This window comes from Podarcis muralis, chromosome 16 (assembly GCF_964188315.1).
Source record: "Podarcis muralis chromosome 16, rPodMur119.hap1.1, whole genome shotgun sequence".
Lineage (NCBI taxonomy): Eukaryota > Metazoa > Chordata > Lepidosauria > Squamata > Lacertidae > Podarcis > Podarcis muralis.
The window spans coordinates 34,709,530-34,727,483 of record NC_135670.1 but is presented as its reverse complement, the minus strand read 5'-3'; the positions used below and the strand labels follow the sequence as shown (position 1 = coordinate 34,727,483).

Genomic DNA, 17,954 nt, shown 5'->3' with positions numbered 1-17,954 from the left:
AATGTGTCTCGTTGAATTCAACGGCGCTTACTTCCAAGGAGGGATGGGGAGAAGTTCCATTCACTTTGCATTTAAGGGCTATGTAATCTGCAGTTCATGAATGGAAACCCAGCTATTCTTCAAACTTCTCTGAATTTTGCAGTGCCGTTGTCCAGCCAAGTAATGTCTACAGAAGTGCATATATTGGGTTGAAAGGTGCATCAAAATGCATATATTGGTGAAAACAGAATGCAAAAATGCATTATATCAGGAGAAACTGCTTTGCCAAATGTGTGCATATTTGACAAAACTGCACACAAAAATGTGTCTGTTAAGAGAAATGGTCACTAAAGTGTTGCTGAATTTTTGTGAGGACTTGAAAAAACCCAAACTGATATGGAAATCGGAACTTAAGATTGGAAGAATGAGAAATGGAGAACAACTGACAGATTTGCTCATCCCTATTAAGCTTGCATAGCATTGAAACAAAAACTCCCGTTTGCGCTCTCTCTCTCACACACAGAAACCTAAACTGTGGTTCACGCAGATTTAAATTATGATTTGCACTCGCTTCGTCCTTCTCACATGGCATCTGTTTAACTTTTTCTTTTTCTTTTTTTGAGCTACCTCCCCTTCCAGCAACTCCCCCTTTCCTTCTGACTGGCTGGTGTTAGGACCCAGCAAAGGAGTCTGGCTGGTAATGCGATATAGAAACAGAGTACCCAAATGGGACAAAGTTTGAGCAGAAAGCATGACATCATTTTGACTTTCTCTCCACCCAAAGAGGACTGGGATGGAGGTGTAAACTTCAGCCACCCAGTCTGTACGGGAAGAGAGCAACTCAGTCCAGCCCAGTTTCTGTGGGAAAGAGGAAGAACCGAGAGCCTGGTGGATAATCGGAATGGACCTCCTTCATTATTGATCAGCCCAGTCCTCACCCACCGGCTTCAGACAGAAACAAGATATTTCTAAAAAAGGGAGTGGAAGGCAGAAGGCGCTTGGGAATAAGATCTGTGGGCAGAAACCTGCACGTGTAACTTTCCAGATTCTTTCCACGGGATGGTACCGATTTCACTTAAACTATTCATCCTTGCTCAGTTCTTTGGAATTTAATTTACCAGCAACTGAAGTATTCCACCTTCAAAGGGGGAAAAAAGCATTTGTTGTCGGGCATCGGCAAGGGATCACCTCTTCTCCTGTGAATGGATTATTTTATTTGATCCTGCCTGGGAAATGTCCCTCCGAAAAGAATACAAACCTGTGCAGAGAGTTAATGTTTTGTGAACCGAGGAGAACTCACTGGAGAGTTTGCTTTGGTTTTCACTTCCAGGACAGAAACTATGGAGAATTTGCTGTCCCTGTTGTGTTGCCTCTCCCTGCTGATTTTATTTCAGGTAAAGGACCCCCATGGAATTGACAGATTCACCCTCCACCTTTCCCCCGTTTTTTTTCTTTGACACTTTTGCTTCCTTGTGCCATATTCATATAAATCTATTTTGTTTTCTTTGACACACAGGTGTATGGAAACCATACCTGGCTACGCAAACACCCAGGTAAGGAACGTTTCGTTTTTGCTGGTTTGAAATGATTATAATCTTTGTAATTGTCACAACACCGCTATTTGTTGGCCGATGGCTTCTGTTTGCGCAGGCTTGCTTGCTGAAACCTCAAGCTATCTCTCTTCTCTGCCCTTCACCCTAAGGTCTCAGGGTAGATCAAAGCAGTATAATCATGGAATTAAAAGCATGTAAAATCAGTACCTACTCTTATTTTCATAATTGTAAAACATTTCCAATCAAATGGAATATGTTAAACAAAACACAAGAAGGAAAATACCTAAACTACCCAGATTAGCTTGTACCTTAAGATTCCCAAGGCGCAGCAAATGTAGAGACCTGGTCTCATGGTGCAAGCAAATTGGAACAGATTGCTTGGGGTATCAATATTGTCCGGGTGCCAATAAACTAGTAAGCAATGTGAGAGGTTATGCTCCTTTAGTGGCTCAAAGGCACAGCTTTTTGGATCGTGAACACACTCCTGAAATTATAAGGACCAGTGTGATGTAGTGGATAAAGTGCTCGAGATCTGGGTTCGAATTCCTACTAATCCATGAAACCCATTGGGAACTATTGAGCTGGTCACTCTTTATTTATTCAAAGTTTAATTTCAGTCGCTTTTAAGGGCTGTGCCCTCACAAAGCAACATACAAACAAGAAGGAGGAAACATGTTAACGTGAAATAGCCATGTTAGCAAACATACAGGATGCTTTACAAAGCTTAAGCTAACCAGATTGCGTTCTCAGTTGAAGGAAGCATTGAAGAGGAAAGTCTTCAACTCTTGTCTAAATGCATGTACTGGCGGGGGCGGGGCACAAATCAATGGAAAGAGAGTTCCACAGTTCTGGAGACACCACTGAGAAGGCCCCGTCTGGTGTGCATGTCAACCTAATCTACCTACCAAGTTGTTGTGAGGCTTAAAAATATTTTTCAAACCACCCAAAACCTCCAGCCAGTTGGAATTATAGGAATGTAGTTAAAAATAAATCTATAGATTAAAAGCAAAGGGGCCGTGTGTGCTGGCCCCTTCATAAAAATGTAACAAATGGGGGGCAAAACAAGAAGTACAATGCAGTTGCAAAAAGTCTTATGGTCTGGTGCATCTTATAGAGCGAAAAATACGGTACTTCCTTTTAATATTTGACAAGTATGAGAACACCACTTGTAACTGAACATTGGAGAGGCTCACGTCTTGCAGCTTAACACTTGGGAGCTGCTCTCTGCTGACTGGTGGCAGATGTGGTGACAATTCACCACAGAGTGCTCTCATACCAGGAGCAGTTTTGAGTGATTATTACAGTTCCCTTCTGATGTGTCCAGGAATATCCTGCAACCAGATGCTTAATGCTCTTACATTCCCATAAAGCAAACTGTGATAAATATTTCAACAAACTTTGCATTAATAGGGGTGCTATGCAGATTTTTGCTTGAATGCCTCAAGTAACGGTTATGAAACGTGCAATCTTGCAGTCAAAACCTTGCGCGGCGTTTCCATTTAAAGGCAAACCTACCTAATCTGCAGTTTGCGAGGCAACACGGGAACACACAGCTATCCTTTGAAAATTGCACTTTTCTCAATTTTGCAATGTGGTTCTCTAGTCAAATAATGTGTGCAAAATGCAAAGTGTGCATGAAAGTTCATAGCTTAGTGAAAATGACATAAAAAGATGCATATATTCTGGAACATTGCTTTCAAAAAAAGTGTATATTAGGCAAGATTGCATTTAAAATGCGTACATAAGGAGAAGCACACACTAAAATGATGAATTTTCATAATGGATTTCTTAAGAAAATTGCAAAGTGATGTGGAAATGTGAAGAGAAGAGTTTAAGATTGGAAAAAGGAGGAAATGTGAGAAACCAACATCTTTGCTCATCCTGACACCCAGGCTCCACCCTTCAATGCTATAAACCTTAATCAGGCACCCTTCTGAGATTTCATAGGGCAGTTAATCTATATTATTGCAGCCACAAGGATTAGAAACTTGCCTTAAAAATATGAAAACATTCTATGCACAACACAGACACAAACAGAACTAAGCTCCCCCAATTTAGAGCTGAAGAACATTTCTGTATGTTAGAATCTTCTGGTGCAGGTTCTGCCATCTATTTCTCGCTCCCGCTCCCTGTGTGGCACACCTGGAGCCCTTGATCAGTTGCGGAAAGCTGAGCAGTGGGCTGGATGACAGCATCTGTGGACGGAGCAGGAAGGAGAAGCAATGGCCAGTGTGGTGTAGTGGTTAAGAGCGGTAGTCTCATAATCTGGGGAACCGGGTTCACGTCCCCGCTCCTCCACATGCAGCTGCTGGGTGACCTTGGGCTAGTCACACTTCCCTGAAGTCTCTCAGCCCCACTCACCTCACAGGGTGTTTGTTGTGGGGGAGGAAGGGAAAGGAGATTGTTAGCCGCTTTGAGACTCCTTCGGGATATCAAATCCAAACTCTTCCTCTTCTTCTTCTTCTTCTTCTTCTTCTTCTTCTTCTTCTTCTTCTTCTTCTTCTTCTTCTTCTTCTTCTTCTTTCCTGCCCCACCAGATGACCCCTGGACCTGGTGCTGTAGACATTTAAGCAACGCAGTACAGTCATACCTCATGTTGTGTCTGCTTCAGGTTACGTGTTTTCGTGTTGCGTCCCTCGGCAACCTGCAAGTACCAGAATGGGATACTGCCGGATTTCACTGCTCGTGCAGAAGCGCTAAATCGTGCTGCGTGCGTGCACAGACGCGGCACTTTGGCTTGCGTCAGTTCTGTGTTACGGACGGGCCTCCAGAACGGATCCTGTCCATAACACAATTTTCCACTGTGCCACGGTCCATTTTATGGGATGTCAAAGTCCTGGCAGAGGACGTCAGGACCGGGGGCCAGATGGTGGGGTGGGAGCACGAATGAGAGTCTGGAAGCCAGGAGCCCAGAAGCCAAGGGTCAGAGAGCCGGGAGTCAAGAAGCCAAGGGTCTGAGGATCAGGAAGCAAGGAGTCAAGAAGCTAAATGCAGCAACACAGGAAGCGTGTTGCTGTGGCAAAGAGCCAAAGGGAAATGCTGACCTTATATCCCTTCCTGACTCTTGCCACCAGGTGCTGTGAGTTACCATTGGCCTCACCTGTGCGGCCGCGTCGTGCCTCTTCAGAACAAACTTAGGAACGCCCCAGTCCTGCAAGGCCCTACCGGCCACAGGGCCTGGCTCCTGCATGCACTCCAGACACACTGTAGTACAATTGTACAGCATCTACCTGAATTCACACCTGTGAGATAGGTTAAGCTGAGTTCCAACTCTCCCCACCCAGAGGCAGGTGAAGAGTGAGACCTGCTGGCTATAGTGATGTTTGTGAGAGGCACAGAAAAGACTTGAGAGACTTTCTTGAATTATAAGTTTATGAATATGATTGTGGGGCATAGGACCACTGAGGTAGAGCTGTGGGTTTTGGGGTGCAGGGAAAAAGATAGTGGTAGAGCTCTGCTCCATCTTGCCCCAGTGAGCAGGCTCCTTAATGAACTGGGAACCATACGCACAATCCCACTTGCAATGATCTCGGTTGCGGTTTCAGCAATGCCGAAAACTTGCTCCACGCTCTGCTGCAATTATGGTTGCTCTGAAGCTCAGCCTCAGCACGAGTGGCTGGTTTGCAGCTCAATGTTAAAAACCTCTCCAGATCTGTTCACGCAAATAACATCTGCTTTTTGTGGCTGGGATGGATACTGTAAGTGCCACATATTTTATAGACTGGAAAGTCCAGGCCAAGCCTTAGGCCGTTTCCTGATACAAATCTTTTCAGAGTCTCCACAGCAGCTTTGATGCCCATTTCTTTTTTCTTTCTTTCTTTTAATTAACAACCGTATTTCTTCAGGATGTATTATCCTGCAAAGAAAGAGAAGAGGTTGACTCCATTGCTGCTGCTGCTTTAATCCTGCTCCATACTTACTCTTTCTTTACTCCTACATCAAAATTAATGAGCTGAAGGATGGTCCTTAAACGGAAGGCTTAAAATGTAGAGTGGTTGGTCTCCCTTAGGAGAATGGAAAAAAAAATCAGTGAAGCAAGGACTGCCTTTGCCTTTCAAATGGTCCTTTAAAAATGCACGTTCCATAAGGCCTTTCCTGAATGGGCTACTTCTCTCCTGATTGCTGCAAGTTCCTTCTCAGTGAAAGGAGATGTAATTTTAAAAAAAGAACGGTAAAGATGGTTTAATATTGCTGCGGTTCCTGTCACTAGGCAGCTCAATTCTATTGATTTTCTTTCTGTTTTTTCTTTTAAAAAGGTTGTATGTATTGGCTAGTACCCATGCCACCACCAACACATTTCATTATTAGCATGATCCCAGGCCATGGCTAGGGATCACCGTAAGAAAATGCCTCCTAATTTGTACGTGACAAATTTGAAGGGAGTTAATGGTAATGTGGGGGGGGGGGGGACATTAGACATTATTTGCGGGCTTTGAGGGGGCTTATTGATTTGCTGCAGCAGTGACCGCATTCCTTTCCTTCTCTCTTTTCAAAATGACCGTCGGTGGAACTTAGACTCATAGAATTGCAAAGTTGGAAGGGACACCAATCCCCCTATAATGCAGGAATCACTGCTAAAGCATCATTGACAGATGGCCACTCAACCTCTCTTTATAAGTCTCCAAAGAAGGAAAATCCACCACCTTCTGAGGTAGTTTATTTCACTGTCAAACAGCTCTTACCACTGGGAAGTTTCCCCTAATGTTTAGTTGGAATCTCCTTTCCTGTAATTTGAATCCACTGGTTTGGGCCTTACACTCCGGGGCAGCAGAAAACAAGCTTGCTTCATCCTCCATGTGACAGCCTTTAGATATATGAAGATGGCCTTCACATCTCCTCTTCTCCAGGCTAAACATACCCAGCTCCCTCAAGCATTCCTTGTAAGGCTTGGTTTCCATTCCACTTCTCTCAGTGGAAGCCCCCCCCCCCCAATGCTTCCTCAAAATGACATTGTGAGATCATCGCTAAAGGGACATGATGGGAATTGCTATTGTGCAACAAGTGCAGATTGGATTAGCAAATAGGGATGTGGGTGGCACTGTGGTCTAAACCACTGAGCCTCTTGGGCTTGCCAATCAGAAGTTTGGCGGTTCAAATCCCCTCAACAGGGTGAGCTCCCGTTGCTCTTTCCCAACTCCTGCCAACCTAGCCATTCGAAAGCAGGCCAGGGCAAGTAGATAAATAGGTACTGCTGCAGTGGGAAGGTAAATGGTGTTTCTGTGCGCTCTGGTTTCTGTCACGGTGTTCCGTTGTGCCAGAAGCAGTTTAGTCCTGGAGAAAGAAGGGTTGGGGGCATTGGGGAGACAAAGAGAGACAGGGACCCCACCCTCCATCTTTCACTACCTCATAGGTTCTGCCATTTATGAGGCACAGGGTTTGAAACACCCATGAAAAATGGCTTTTGTTTTATTTTAAGTGGTGATCTGAATTTTTACAAGGTTTCTGGAATGTTTGGACAATGTGTTCATTGCGGATCATGGGCTGCAAGTCATGAAACTTCACAACTTGATTACAATTTCCCCACCACCACCACGTCCCTCCACCCTCACATGCCCTTTTCTTTCCCTCGCTCTCCTCCAGGGACCTGGGAGAATGCCAGGGCATGCAAACAAAATATACAATTGGAATAGATGCACCTCTATTCTTTCATAAGAAAGATTCTGTTTCCAGATTATATATGGGTATTAGTGAGCAACAGTCTGTTTCTTTAGCACTGGGTCTGCTCATCCTTCCTGATTCTTCACAGGCAATGTTTCACGCTGAATATTTTATTTGTATTGCTTTGACTTAAAAAAAGAAAGAAAAAACAGACACAGGATTTCAAATAGACTTGTTGATTTAACAATTGTGTGGCTTGAATGCTTACGCTGCAGAACAAAGTATTAAATCAAATTCCATCGCTCAGTTGTGCCAGCTAACTCTCATAAAATCCATTTTGCAGGGTTGCACTCCTTCCACACAATGTGGATGGGCCACAGCTTAGGATGGATGAGTTTGTCCGTTTCAGTTTCTCATTTGTCTGATCTTACGTTCCGTTTCCCATATTTCCACATCAAGTATGAGATGTTTATCACTGTTATTGCTGCTTATTGAATTTCTAACCCACTCTTCGTCTCCGTGGCGGTGAAAACCCCCAGTGTTAAAACAATAAAATTAAAAGAAGCTAAAAACGTTTCAGAACATTAAGAACACCCAAGAACATTTAAAAACAGTTGCATATTCTCACAACTGATAATGTCAAGGTCAGCATCAAATGCTTGGGTCAGCAATAGGCCTGGGTGGGGTATAGATACTTCACTAAGGACTGGTACGAGGGCCAGAGCACAATGGCGGTTTCACCCGGCAGTATATCATGGGTGAAACCGCCAACATTCCTGAGTCCTTCTGCCACCAGCGCCCAGCGTGCCGAAGCAGAAACCAGCTGCAGTCAGGAGCTGGTGGCAGAAGGAGCTCAGGAGCAGTAGCGGTTTCACCTGCAATATACCACCAGGTGAAACCGCCATCGCACTCTGGCCCTCATACTGCTGAGGGAAGAACAAGTTACATTGGACAGGGCCAATGTAGCTTGTTCCTCCCTCGGCTGCCTGCGTGGGCAGGTGGCTCCTCAGCGAAGAAGGGCAGGAGACGCTAGATGCCTTGTCCCCGATGCTGTGAGGCACCAGGGTGAAACTGCCCTAGCTCCAAACTGTGATGGTTTCACCCCAGCACCTTGCAGGCCGGGGACGAGGCAGCCAGCTCCCAGGGCCGTCTTAAGCATATCTGGCACCGTGGTGCAAAGATCCCTCCGGCGCCCCCCCCCCCGTTTCCCAGAGTTGCTGACCTTTTTAAGGGAGGACGGTGCTGCCGGCGATGTGCCCAGCTTTGCAGGGCTGGACGAGGCGGGCAGCGGCTGGAGGGCAGCTCCTCCGGTGGGGAAGAGGCGGAGGCTGGATGCGACAGCTCCCGGCTCAGCTGGCCGCTCCGTGCTGTGGTGGCCATGGCAGGCGGAGGCTTTGAGAGTGGCGCTGCTTTGGCACGGCATGGCGGAGGCGGGTGAGGGCATCGAGCTGATGCTGGGAGGTGCTGCGTCCAGCCTCCACCTCTTCCCTGGTGCCCTCCACAACTTGGAGCCCTGGCACCCTGTGCCACTAGCCTCTATGGGTAAGACGCCCCTGCTTGCTCCTCCCTTTCAACATCAGCGAGGCCTAGTCAGCAAGAATATTTTAAAGTTTTTTTGGGTTGTGTTTTGTGGAAGTGTGAATTAGGCAGAATTTTAATGCAAACCAAATGGAAATTCTCTCCCTCCCCCCCCCCCCACTTGGTGGTAGAGCAAATGGTTATCATGAGGTATTGCTTCTTGTTGTTACAGCACATGATTTGCCCTCCAACTGTCCCAGCTTCAGTTCTTGGCATCTCTGGGCAGAGCAGCAAAACTCTCTTTGTTAGGACTGCCCTGTGAGCAACAGTCAGGTGACTGAGGAGCCAGGAACCAGGGGCAATGGGGCAAGCCAGTAGTTGGGACCAGAGAACAAGCCAGGAGGCAGAAGCGAAGAACAGTTTAGGGGAAGGGCCATGGCTCAGTGGCAGAGCATCTGCCTTGGGTGAAGAAGGTCCCAGGTTCGATCGCTGGGAAAGACTGCTGCTCTGAAACCCTGGAGAGCCACACTATAAGCCCTGGTGGCTGGCAGTGACATAGCATGGGTTGCCCAGGCCCAGGCAAATATTGTGCCCCCAGTGGCAAAGATGAGTATGTGCTTGCAGATAGGTATGCTTTAAGTTTGCACCACAGAGGAATCAAATGCAACAGTTGCACCAGCGGAAACATGCCATGCAACAGATTGCAGGGTCTATTGAGAAACAAAGTTACCAGCGCTTGTGCAACAATAGTGGTCTACTGGAGTAAAACATTTCGCCAACAGAATAGATATCCCATTAAGTGACTTTAACTTGGCCTTACAGTTGATACAACCCATTGTTCCAAGCACACCCAGTTTCCCTAACAGCAAGCCTTTAACTAGTAAGTGGTACTTTAGCCCCAGAAGTCCTGGATCTCTGGCAGTGATCAAACTTGCTATTTTAGTTCCAACTTTGCCAGTCACACTGCCGGGACTAAATAAACTCCTAGGACATTTCCCCCTGCTGTAGATAACCTCCGTTTGTTTCTTCAGAATGAAAGAGGAGGAAATGATGTGTATGCACAGTCCCCAGGGAGCTTCCAGCTGAATAGATCTTCTTTACCAATTTCAACCCACACTATTTATTAAAGCGGGTCTTATTTCTACAAAAGCACTTTGAACTGGTATTGTGGGCCCTTAACACTTGCAGGAAGATACTGTAGAATCAGAATCCACCCCCTCCCCCACCCCCCAAGCTCACAAAGTGCTTCTGGCTAAGGGTGAATGTGTGATAGCCTTTGAGGAGAGGAAGTTGTCTGAGCAGAACTGACCCAAGGTTTCGGGCTGCCTGAAGAGGGTCCCAAGTAAGCCCCCTCCCTGCTTGCTAGGGCCAACACTTTAAAATGTCTTCCTGTGCTATATAGACAACAATCCCTGCCTTCATCTATGCCTCCACCCCACGCTGGGCCACCTGAACCATCATTTCAGCCTCCTGCACGGAAGGACCAACCAAGGCCTACTAGCCATGATGGGCTTATGTCCATTGTCAGAGGCAATATGGCTCTGAATGCCAGAACTGTTGTACTCATTTCCCACTTGTGGGTGTGATGGCCTGGGGCTCGGGCTCGGAACCATAAGGGCCTCAGTCCACATCAGATCATTTGCCTCAGGCAGCATCTGGACCAAGTCTGGGGCCTGATTCTGAAGAGCCCCAGTCTGCACAGGTTCCCCTGCAACAAACACCAGCTGGGCTGAGTCAGGGGCCTGAGCCTGCCCTGGCTCCAGATGTGGGATGACCTCGTTGCCTTCAGCTGGGCAATCCACTTACAGCTGCTCCACTACCGGTTGGGTCAGGGGAGGCTGAGGCGGCCTCTGGGTCTAGTAACCCACCAACCTCTCCTGAGCTGCAGAGACTAAGGTCTGAGAGAAGGAGAGACCTGAGTACTCGCAGGAGGAGTGCTCGCCTTTGGGTGAAACAGGGAGGTGAGTTGCTGGGGAATCAGGACCGGCTGTTACCCCAACAAAGATAAAAGGCTGTCGGACCCGGCCCTAGGTTGTATGCCATTGCTGTATGCCAGACATTGCTGTATGCCAGACCCTGCCTGAGATCCTGTACCTGTCCTTGCCTGGTTCCCTGCCTTGTGTCCTGCCTTGGCCCTGTTGGACTGACTCTTTGTGGAATTCTTGGATTCAGGACCGGACCTGGACCACGTTGCTCGGGTTAACCCCTGGGCCCAGCACAGTGGGCTTCCCAAGGGCATTTGTTTGGGCACTGCAGCAACAATATGCCAGACTAGATGGGCCCCTGGCCTGATTCAGACTCTTCTTACGTTGGTATTCTGCAGCTATGTTGTCACTGGGAAGCAAAAGCCCTTGGAGGGCTTGTTCTTTGTTAGCTTGTGCACTTCGATCTCAGTGCAGATGACCATCTGCAGCTGAATAAAGCACTTAAGGAAACTCAACATTACTGATTAGCTGCGGGGCTTATTTATTTGCTGGTAGGAAGCAGAAAGCAGAAAACAAAAGCCCACAGATGTTCTCTCTCTGCGTGTGCACGTGCGCGCAGAATGGTGGAATTGTTAAATGTTTGCTTTTCCAGATGTTTCTTTGCAGATTGAGGCCATTCTTCCACATCTAACCCCCCCCCCCCATGGGATTGCATGCAGTGCTAGTCTTACTCAGAGTAGACTCATTGAATGAAACAAACATAAATACATACATTGTGTGGCAGCGCCTACCCTTGGAAACTCCTTCCCATTGCATATCAGTATTGTTAACTTATACTGTACTTCACCTTTCCCCAAGTGTCTCAAGGTGGCTAACACAGGTCTACCCCTTGCCATTTAAACTCCACAACAACCCTGTGAGGTTGGTTAGGCTGAAAAGCAATGACTGGCACAAGGTCACCACTTTATGGCTGGGTGGAGATTTGAACCCCGATCTCCCAGGTCCTACTGCAATATTCTAACCACTACACTGCACTGTCTGCCTCATTTCAGACTATCTCTTCATGACCCATTGAAGGCTTTCCTCTTTCAACGCCTTCTGAGTAGAGATTTTGGGTTTGTTCAGTAATCTGAGCTGGTACCTGCAATGGATTTGAATTGACTGTATATGCGTTATTGATGTTGCTTTATTTTTTTTAAAAAAATTTGTTCTCATCTCTATAATTAGCTTTTAATTGGTTTTTATCTATTCAAACGCTCTGCTTATGTTTTTTAGTACACTGTAAATCACTTTGAGGTGCCTCATGGGAAGTGAATCACAAATTAAATAAATGAAGTGAAATGGAAAATAATAATAAGGGAACCAATATGTGTTTGCTTCATTTGCTGGAGAGGAGTTGATCCTATTCCCATTATGCTCAAGAGAAAGCTTGTAGCTCAGTGGCAGAACATTTGCTTTGAATGCAGAAGGTCCCAGGTTCAAATCTTGGTGTCTCCAGATAGGGCTTGTTTATTTATTTCCCACCTTTCTTCCAAGGAGCTCAGGGTGGCACAGGTGGCTCTCCCTCTCCCCACTTTGCCCCACAACAACCCTGTGGGGTAGGTTAGGCTGAGAGACAGGAGTTGGCCAATGGTCACTCAGTGAGCTTCAAGGCTGGAGTGGCGGATTTGAACCCTGGTTTCCCAGGTTTCAGTCTGACATTCTAACCACTCTACCACACTGCCTTAAATCCTGGGAAGCTGCTGATGGTCAGTGTAGACAATACTTGAACTAGATGAACTCAATGGTCAGACTTTGTATAAGACGCTCCCTGCGTCCCTGTGGAAGACATCTTCAAAGCAGTCCTTGACATTGTGTTTTCTTGACAGGTTTTGATGTCCTGGCCCAAGCATCGCATTATTGGCCTCTGGGGGCTGTGGAAGGAATCCATGAGTTGCGAGACGCAAATGGAGGTAGATCGAAGAACGGCGATTCCCCAATCCCTTTAGAGTGATTTAAATCTTTTTGAAATTCAGAGTGTAAGAAAGCAAGGTTGAAAAACACTGGCTTTGTGGGCTACCCACTTGTGTTTGTCGATTGGCCCAGCAAATGTTTTGGACCCAAATGACCTTTTCTGTTGGCATTTCAAACCACAGACTCCATTGATCTTTGGTGGGGGAAGAGGCGGGCTGGTGACCCACACAGAACTATGCTTTCAAAGACAATATTGGCGGGTGGGCAACCTCATGAGCCAAACTGAAACATTGATGATGGGTTCGGAGGGGTTCGGAGGGGCAATGATAACCAGCTGTGTTGTGCGTGCTTAAAAATTACTCCTGTGCTTGGTATACTACCAAGTGGTGCCTCCGTCACATGGAAACCACATGGGATAAAGCTATGCATTATTAACACAGTTTGGGGGTACTGGGTGTGTGTGTGTCTGTGGGGTAATGCATGTTTGCCCCACGTCTGAAAGTGGTCTTCCTCCATCCCCCAATCCCAAGAAGGCTTTTGTTCATGCTGTCCTTTAGATCCTGCGCTGAAACTCATTTGTGTTTGTGGACTGTGGTTGGATTTGTGTGTGTATTATGTAAATATAGGCACAAAGCATGCCTTTTGCCTTCTGACGATGCTCCCTGTGGTTTGTGTTTGGATTAGGAACGTAAGCACCCCAGGCTGGTTCACAAATGCATGGGAATCGCACTTGACTTGGTACCCCATCACGAGATTTATCCAGCGTTTAGGCTGGTCCACAGAAGCAGAAATAGCAATGAGCGAGGCTTGGACGGAACCACTTTTGACTTCAGGGTGCATGTGTGGGTTGAATGCTCATAAAAAGATGCATGTCAGGGAGAAGTGTGTCCTGGTCCAAACCTTCTCCCCTGACATGCTAATTTCTGTGTGGAGTTGTTCACCCAACACATACAATGTGTAGTGTTCAGTCGTCTCTCACTACCACCACTGCATGAAGTGGTACAGTTCAGAAGTCCTTTGACCACTTCATCTCCCATTAAGACTGAACCTTAAAGGTGGCAGGCGAATATATGAATAGGTACCCCCACCCTCTCCAATGAAATGTGTTGATTCTGTGACAACTTCCCATGATCTCAAACTTTTCTTTATGGCAACTGATGCTCTGTGATGGCTCATTCAGACATGCAACAAGCCTTGATCCAATGAACAATGAGCATGCAGCGTTTGAAATTTGCTTGGTGCCAGGCACATTTGGCATCTGGCTATTGACCACTTTGTGACCAAGTGAAGATACCCAGGTGTCAGGGTGGCACCTGACATCTCTACCATCTGGAGGTACATGCCTGGGGATCTTGACTGTTTCCACACACTAGCAACACATTCTTTGGAATCCTATCTGTGATATTTTACCTGCACAATCGTAACGAATTTCAGGAACCAAAAAGTCATATTGAAAAATACAACTTTCAAGCTCTCTGTCTCTGGCAGCTAGGCATTCCATTTTGGCAACTGTAACCCTGGTTTAAGGAGCCATTTGACACCTAGCTTACATATCTGGGTTTCTAACACTGCGAAGCATGCATATGTGAACCAGGACTAAGGTTGCAAAACCTACACACGCCTCACACAGGAGCAAGTGCCATTGAACTCAGTAGGCCTTACTTTTGAGTAGACAGTAATAAGATGGGGCTGTATGTATTGTTTTGGTTGTGTAAAGTCATAACAGCAGGGAGCCTGCTTGGACATGGATGGGGAACCTGTGGCTGGCTGGATGTTGCTGGGCTACAGCTCTCGCCATTCCTGACCATTGACCTTACTGTTTGGGGCTGATGGGAACTGTAGTCCAATAGCATCTGGAGGTTACCTGGTTCTCCAGCCCTGTCCTAGAAGGTCTCCTTTTATGGATGCCGCAGCAGCAAAATCGCTGCTTTGATATCACTCTCTGATTACATGCATTTCTTCCTTCGGTAGCCAAAGAGTCTTTCATGTTTTATTTACTTGTACCCACCCAACTCAGCCTTCGCATCCGCCATGAATTCCACGCAGTTGTGTTTTTTTCACTCCATGTTTCCCGGTCATCAATCCTCAGAGCGTCATAAGCTTGCATTTCATGTTAATCCATTTCATTTGTTGAAATCTTTGTGTGGCTGTAAATCCAGTTCTGTATCTCTCAATTGCTTGTTTCTGCAGATACCAGCGTCACCAGACTGGCTTTTTTTAGATACATGCATAGATAGATAGATTAGATGGATAGAAGTGATACATATATATACACACATTTTGGAGGTGACTTTGATGCAAGGTATCTCTGTGTTCTGGGGGGAAATAGTGGAGCAGCAAGTAATTTTTTTCCTGTAACACTTAAATGGCTATTTGCTATGAAATCAGTGGAGTCTGGGTCCATTGGTGCCAGTGGGGCACTGCCCCACCAACCTCACTGTGCCCTTGTCCTCCTGTCCTCCTACTTACAACCAGACCACAGGGTACCACTGGTGGCTGTTAGCCTCCTCTGCCTTGCTCTTGGTGTTGCCTTTGTGGAACTCAACAGAGGATGGGAGTGAAAGCAGACTTAACTGGCTCTGGCTGTCAGTGAATCTGACTCCACCTGCTGTGGTCCTCCAGTCTCAACAGTCTTGATGAGAATTGGCCTCCACTGATGGGAGTCCCCATGGGACATGGGCACATGGGAGTTCCCGAGTGAAGCGCCAATACCATTCTCTCTTGGCTGCGAGTGCCATTGCTTATTTAGCCCAAATGGCATCACCAATGCACACAAATGAGGTGTTGGTTGCCTTTTGGGGGGAACACCAGAGTTTTTAGAACTTTGTTCAGTGTTGTCTGCACTGATTGGCAGACAACTGTGGTTTCAGGCAGGGGTCTTTCCGGGGCCTATCTAGAGATAATAGAATACTAGAATTGGAAGGGACCCCAATTCTCATCTAGTCCAACCCCCTGCAATGCAGGAATCTCAACACGTGGTCTCCCATCCAATTTGAAACCATACTGGATCCTGCTTAGCTTTGAAAACATGCTAGCCATTTTATTGCTGCACCACTATGTGGCAGGGGTTGGACCTGGAAGATGCTTTGTCATTTAGGTCGGATCCTTACCATACGTATAAATCATGCTTATACCACTTTAACAGCTGTGGGGAATCCATGGAGAAACTGCAGCTTGTCAAGGGTGCTTGGATTTTATTTGTTTACTTAATTTATACCCCGCTCTTCCTGGGTTAAACCACAGAGCCTAGAACTTGCCGATCAGAAGGTTGGTGGTTCGAATCCCCGTGATGGGGTGAGCTCCCGTTGCTCGGTCCCAGCTCCTGCCAACCTTGCAGTTTGAAAGCACGTCAAAGTGCAAGTAGACAAATAGGTACCGCTCCGGCAGGAAGGTAAACGGTGTTTCCGTGCTCTGCTCTGGTTCGCCAGAAGTGGCTTAGTCATGCTGGCCACATGACTCGGAAGCTGTACACCGGCTCCCTCGGCCAATAAAGCGAGATGAGCACCGCAACCCCAGAGTTGGTCACGACTGGACCTAATGGTCAGGGGTCCCTTTACCTTACTTCCTCCTAAAGGAGCCCTGGGCGACAAATATACAAGTGGTATGGCATCTTAAAAACAATTCCAAAACAGGTGCAGGCTGTGAAAGAACGCTGCTTGTTGGAATGGTAGGTTTGTGAGTTCAGCACCCTTAGCAAACTACGGGTCCTAGGATTCTTTGGGGGAAAGCCATGACTGTTAAAGTGGTATAAGAGTACTTTAAATGTACGGTGTGGAAATGACCTGAGATACGCCCCCCCAAAGGTGAGCTTGCATGATAAGAGTGATGTTAATTTTGAAAATTCTACCTTGAGCCAGGGAGTCAGCTTAGCATGGCAGACCTGAAGAGGCCAGGTGGGTGGAGCTGGAAGCAATGTCTCTTTTTTAAAAAAGGATATGGTGGGTGGGTGAGGAACTGGCCATCACGCTTTTTCATTTCTTAATAAGATTTCCTCCACCCCACCATTCCAAAAAACAAGCACTCTCTCTTTAATTGGAGGCTACCCTATGACAAAACATGTTCTGTGTCCCTCTCCCCACTCCCTCACCCCTGGAAAAAAGAAAGTCTTAGGTAGGGCAAACCCACGCTCTAGGTGGGGTAGGATGTGCTCAGCAGCAGATGGGTTGGGCTGGAAGGGCTGTTGGAGTAACAGAGACGACAGGAGGTTGGATGCAGGTGAGCTGTGCAGAAGCACGCTGGCAAGCATTCTCCAAGCAAGCTGCCGACTAGTTCTGCCGAGGCTCATTTTATTAGCAGAAGTCAACAATTGGAAACAGTAGTGAAACCACCCTGAACTTAACATATTTCCATCTAAGCACATTTCCAGCATTAGCAAATACACATGTCAGCAGGTGCTTCCCTGAATACTTTCCCCCAATACTTGATTACGTCTGTGTCCCTGGTCATGCTCCAGCCAAGCAATATGTCTAACAAACAAATTGTGAGAAAACAAAAGTCAGGGGGAAAACCCTGTTTTCTAGCCAAGAAGGTCAGGGAAAGCAGGCATAACGCTCCTTGACATACTGTTGCATGTCTGGTGCGAGTTTTGCCTTCGCAAAGCGGAGCGTTACCTCCACAAAGGGCGAGGCAGCAGGGCAGGTGGTGCAGGGCAAATGCATCAATGGAACCAATCCAGTGTGTCTGCCAGTACATTAGCACCGCGACACCCTCCATGCCACCTCCCCTTCTCTCTCCTGGTAAGCAGTTCTGCCCCACCAAGCCATCTGCTACTGAATGTGCTCGCTGTCCCCAGTCTGGGTACAATCCCCCGGGAGGAGCTTTCACTACTTTACTGTTCACTCCTCACATTGAGAGATACAGACTGGCTGATTCATATTCATCTTGCATTTATTCATTGTGTTGCTTTTCTCTTTTTTTTTTTGTCTTTTGTCGTTCCACCCAGCTTTAAGATTCCACAACTTCACTGTGCTTCCTTCCCATAATTCTACTTTTGTATATACCAATGATTCTGCCTACTCTAACTTCTCTGCAACTGTAGGTGAGGATTCAGTATGATTCTTCTGCGTTTGTCACTCTCGGGCCATTCTGAATAATGCTGTAAGCTAGACGTGGTTTTAAAGCAGGCACCGTTTTTCTTTAAAAATTATTTTAAATCTGTATGGTTTTAAATGGAAATTCTCCCTCTCAAAACAGAGTATAAAGGAGTTTCTTTGTGGGTATACAGGTTCAGTAAATGATACTCCAGTAAGTCCAGGGGAGACAAAACAGGATGATGATTAGGTCTAACTTTGGTTTGTGACCTTAACTCTGGTTACAATATCAAAAAATACTGTGAAACCATGGTTTGCTAAGCTGCATTCTGCTGCCCCAGAAACCACCTACTGCAGGCATAGGCAAACTCGGCCCTCCAGATGTTTTGGGACTACAA

At 46.6% G+C, this 17,954-nt stretch overlaps 1 protein-coding gene across 2 annotated transcripts in view; it reads left to right on the top strand.

The window, feature by feature from the left end:
* The first annotated feature begins 640 nt into the window (after positions 1-640).
* Positions 641-17,954, top strand: part of ADGRD1 (adhesion G protein-coupled receptor D1) — a 272,664-nt gene continuing 255,350 nt past the window's right edge. The window contains exons 1-4 of one of the 2 annotated variants that reach the window (XM_028710563.2): positions 641-1,373; positions 1,496-1,532; positions 12,442-12,525; positions 17,469-17,564. In XM_028710563.2, the coding sequence (XP_028566396.2) occupies positions 1,320-1,373; positions 1,496-1,532; positions 12,442-12,525; positions 17,469-17,564 (271 nt within the window). In that variant the 5' untranslated portion in view covers positions 641-1,319. The remainder of the gene's footprint in view (positions 1,374-1,495; positions 1,533-12,441; positions 12,526-17,468; positions 17,565-17,954) is intronic. The other variant, XM_028710564.2, reaches the window with a different exon arrangement.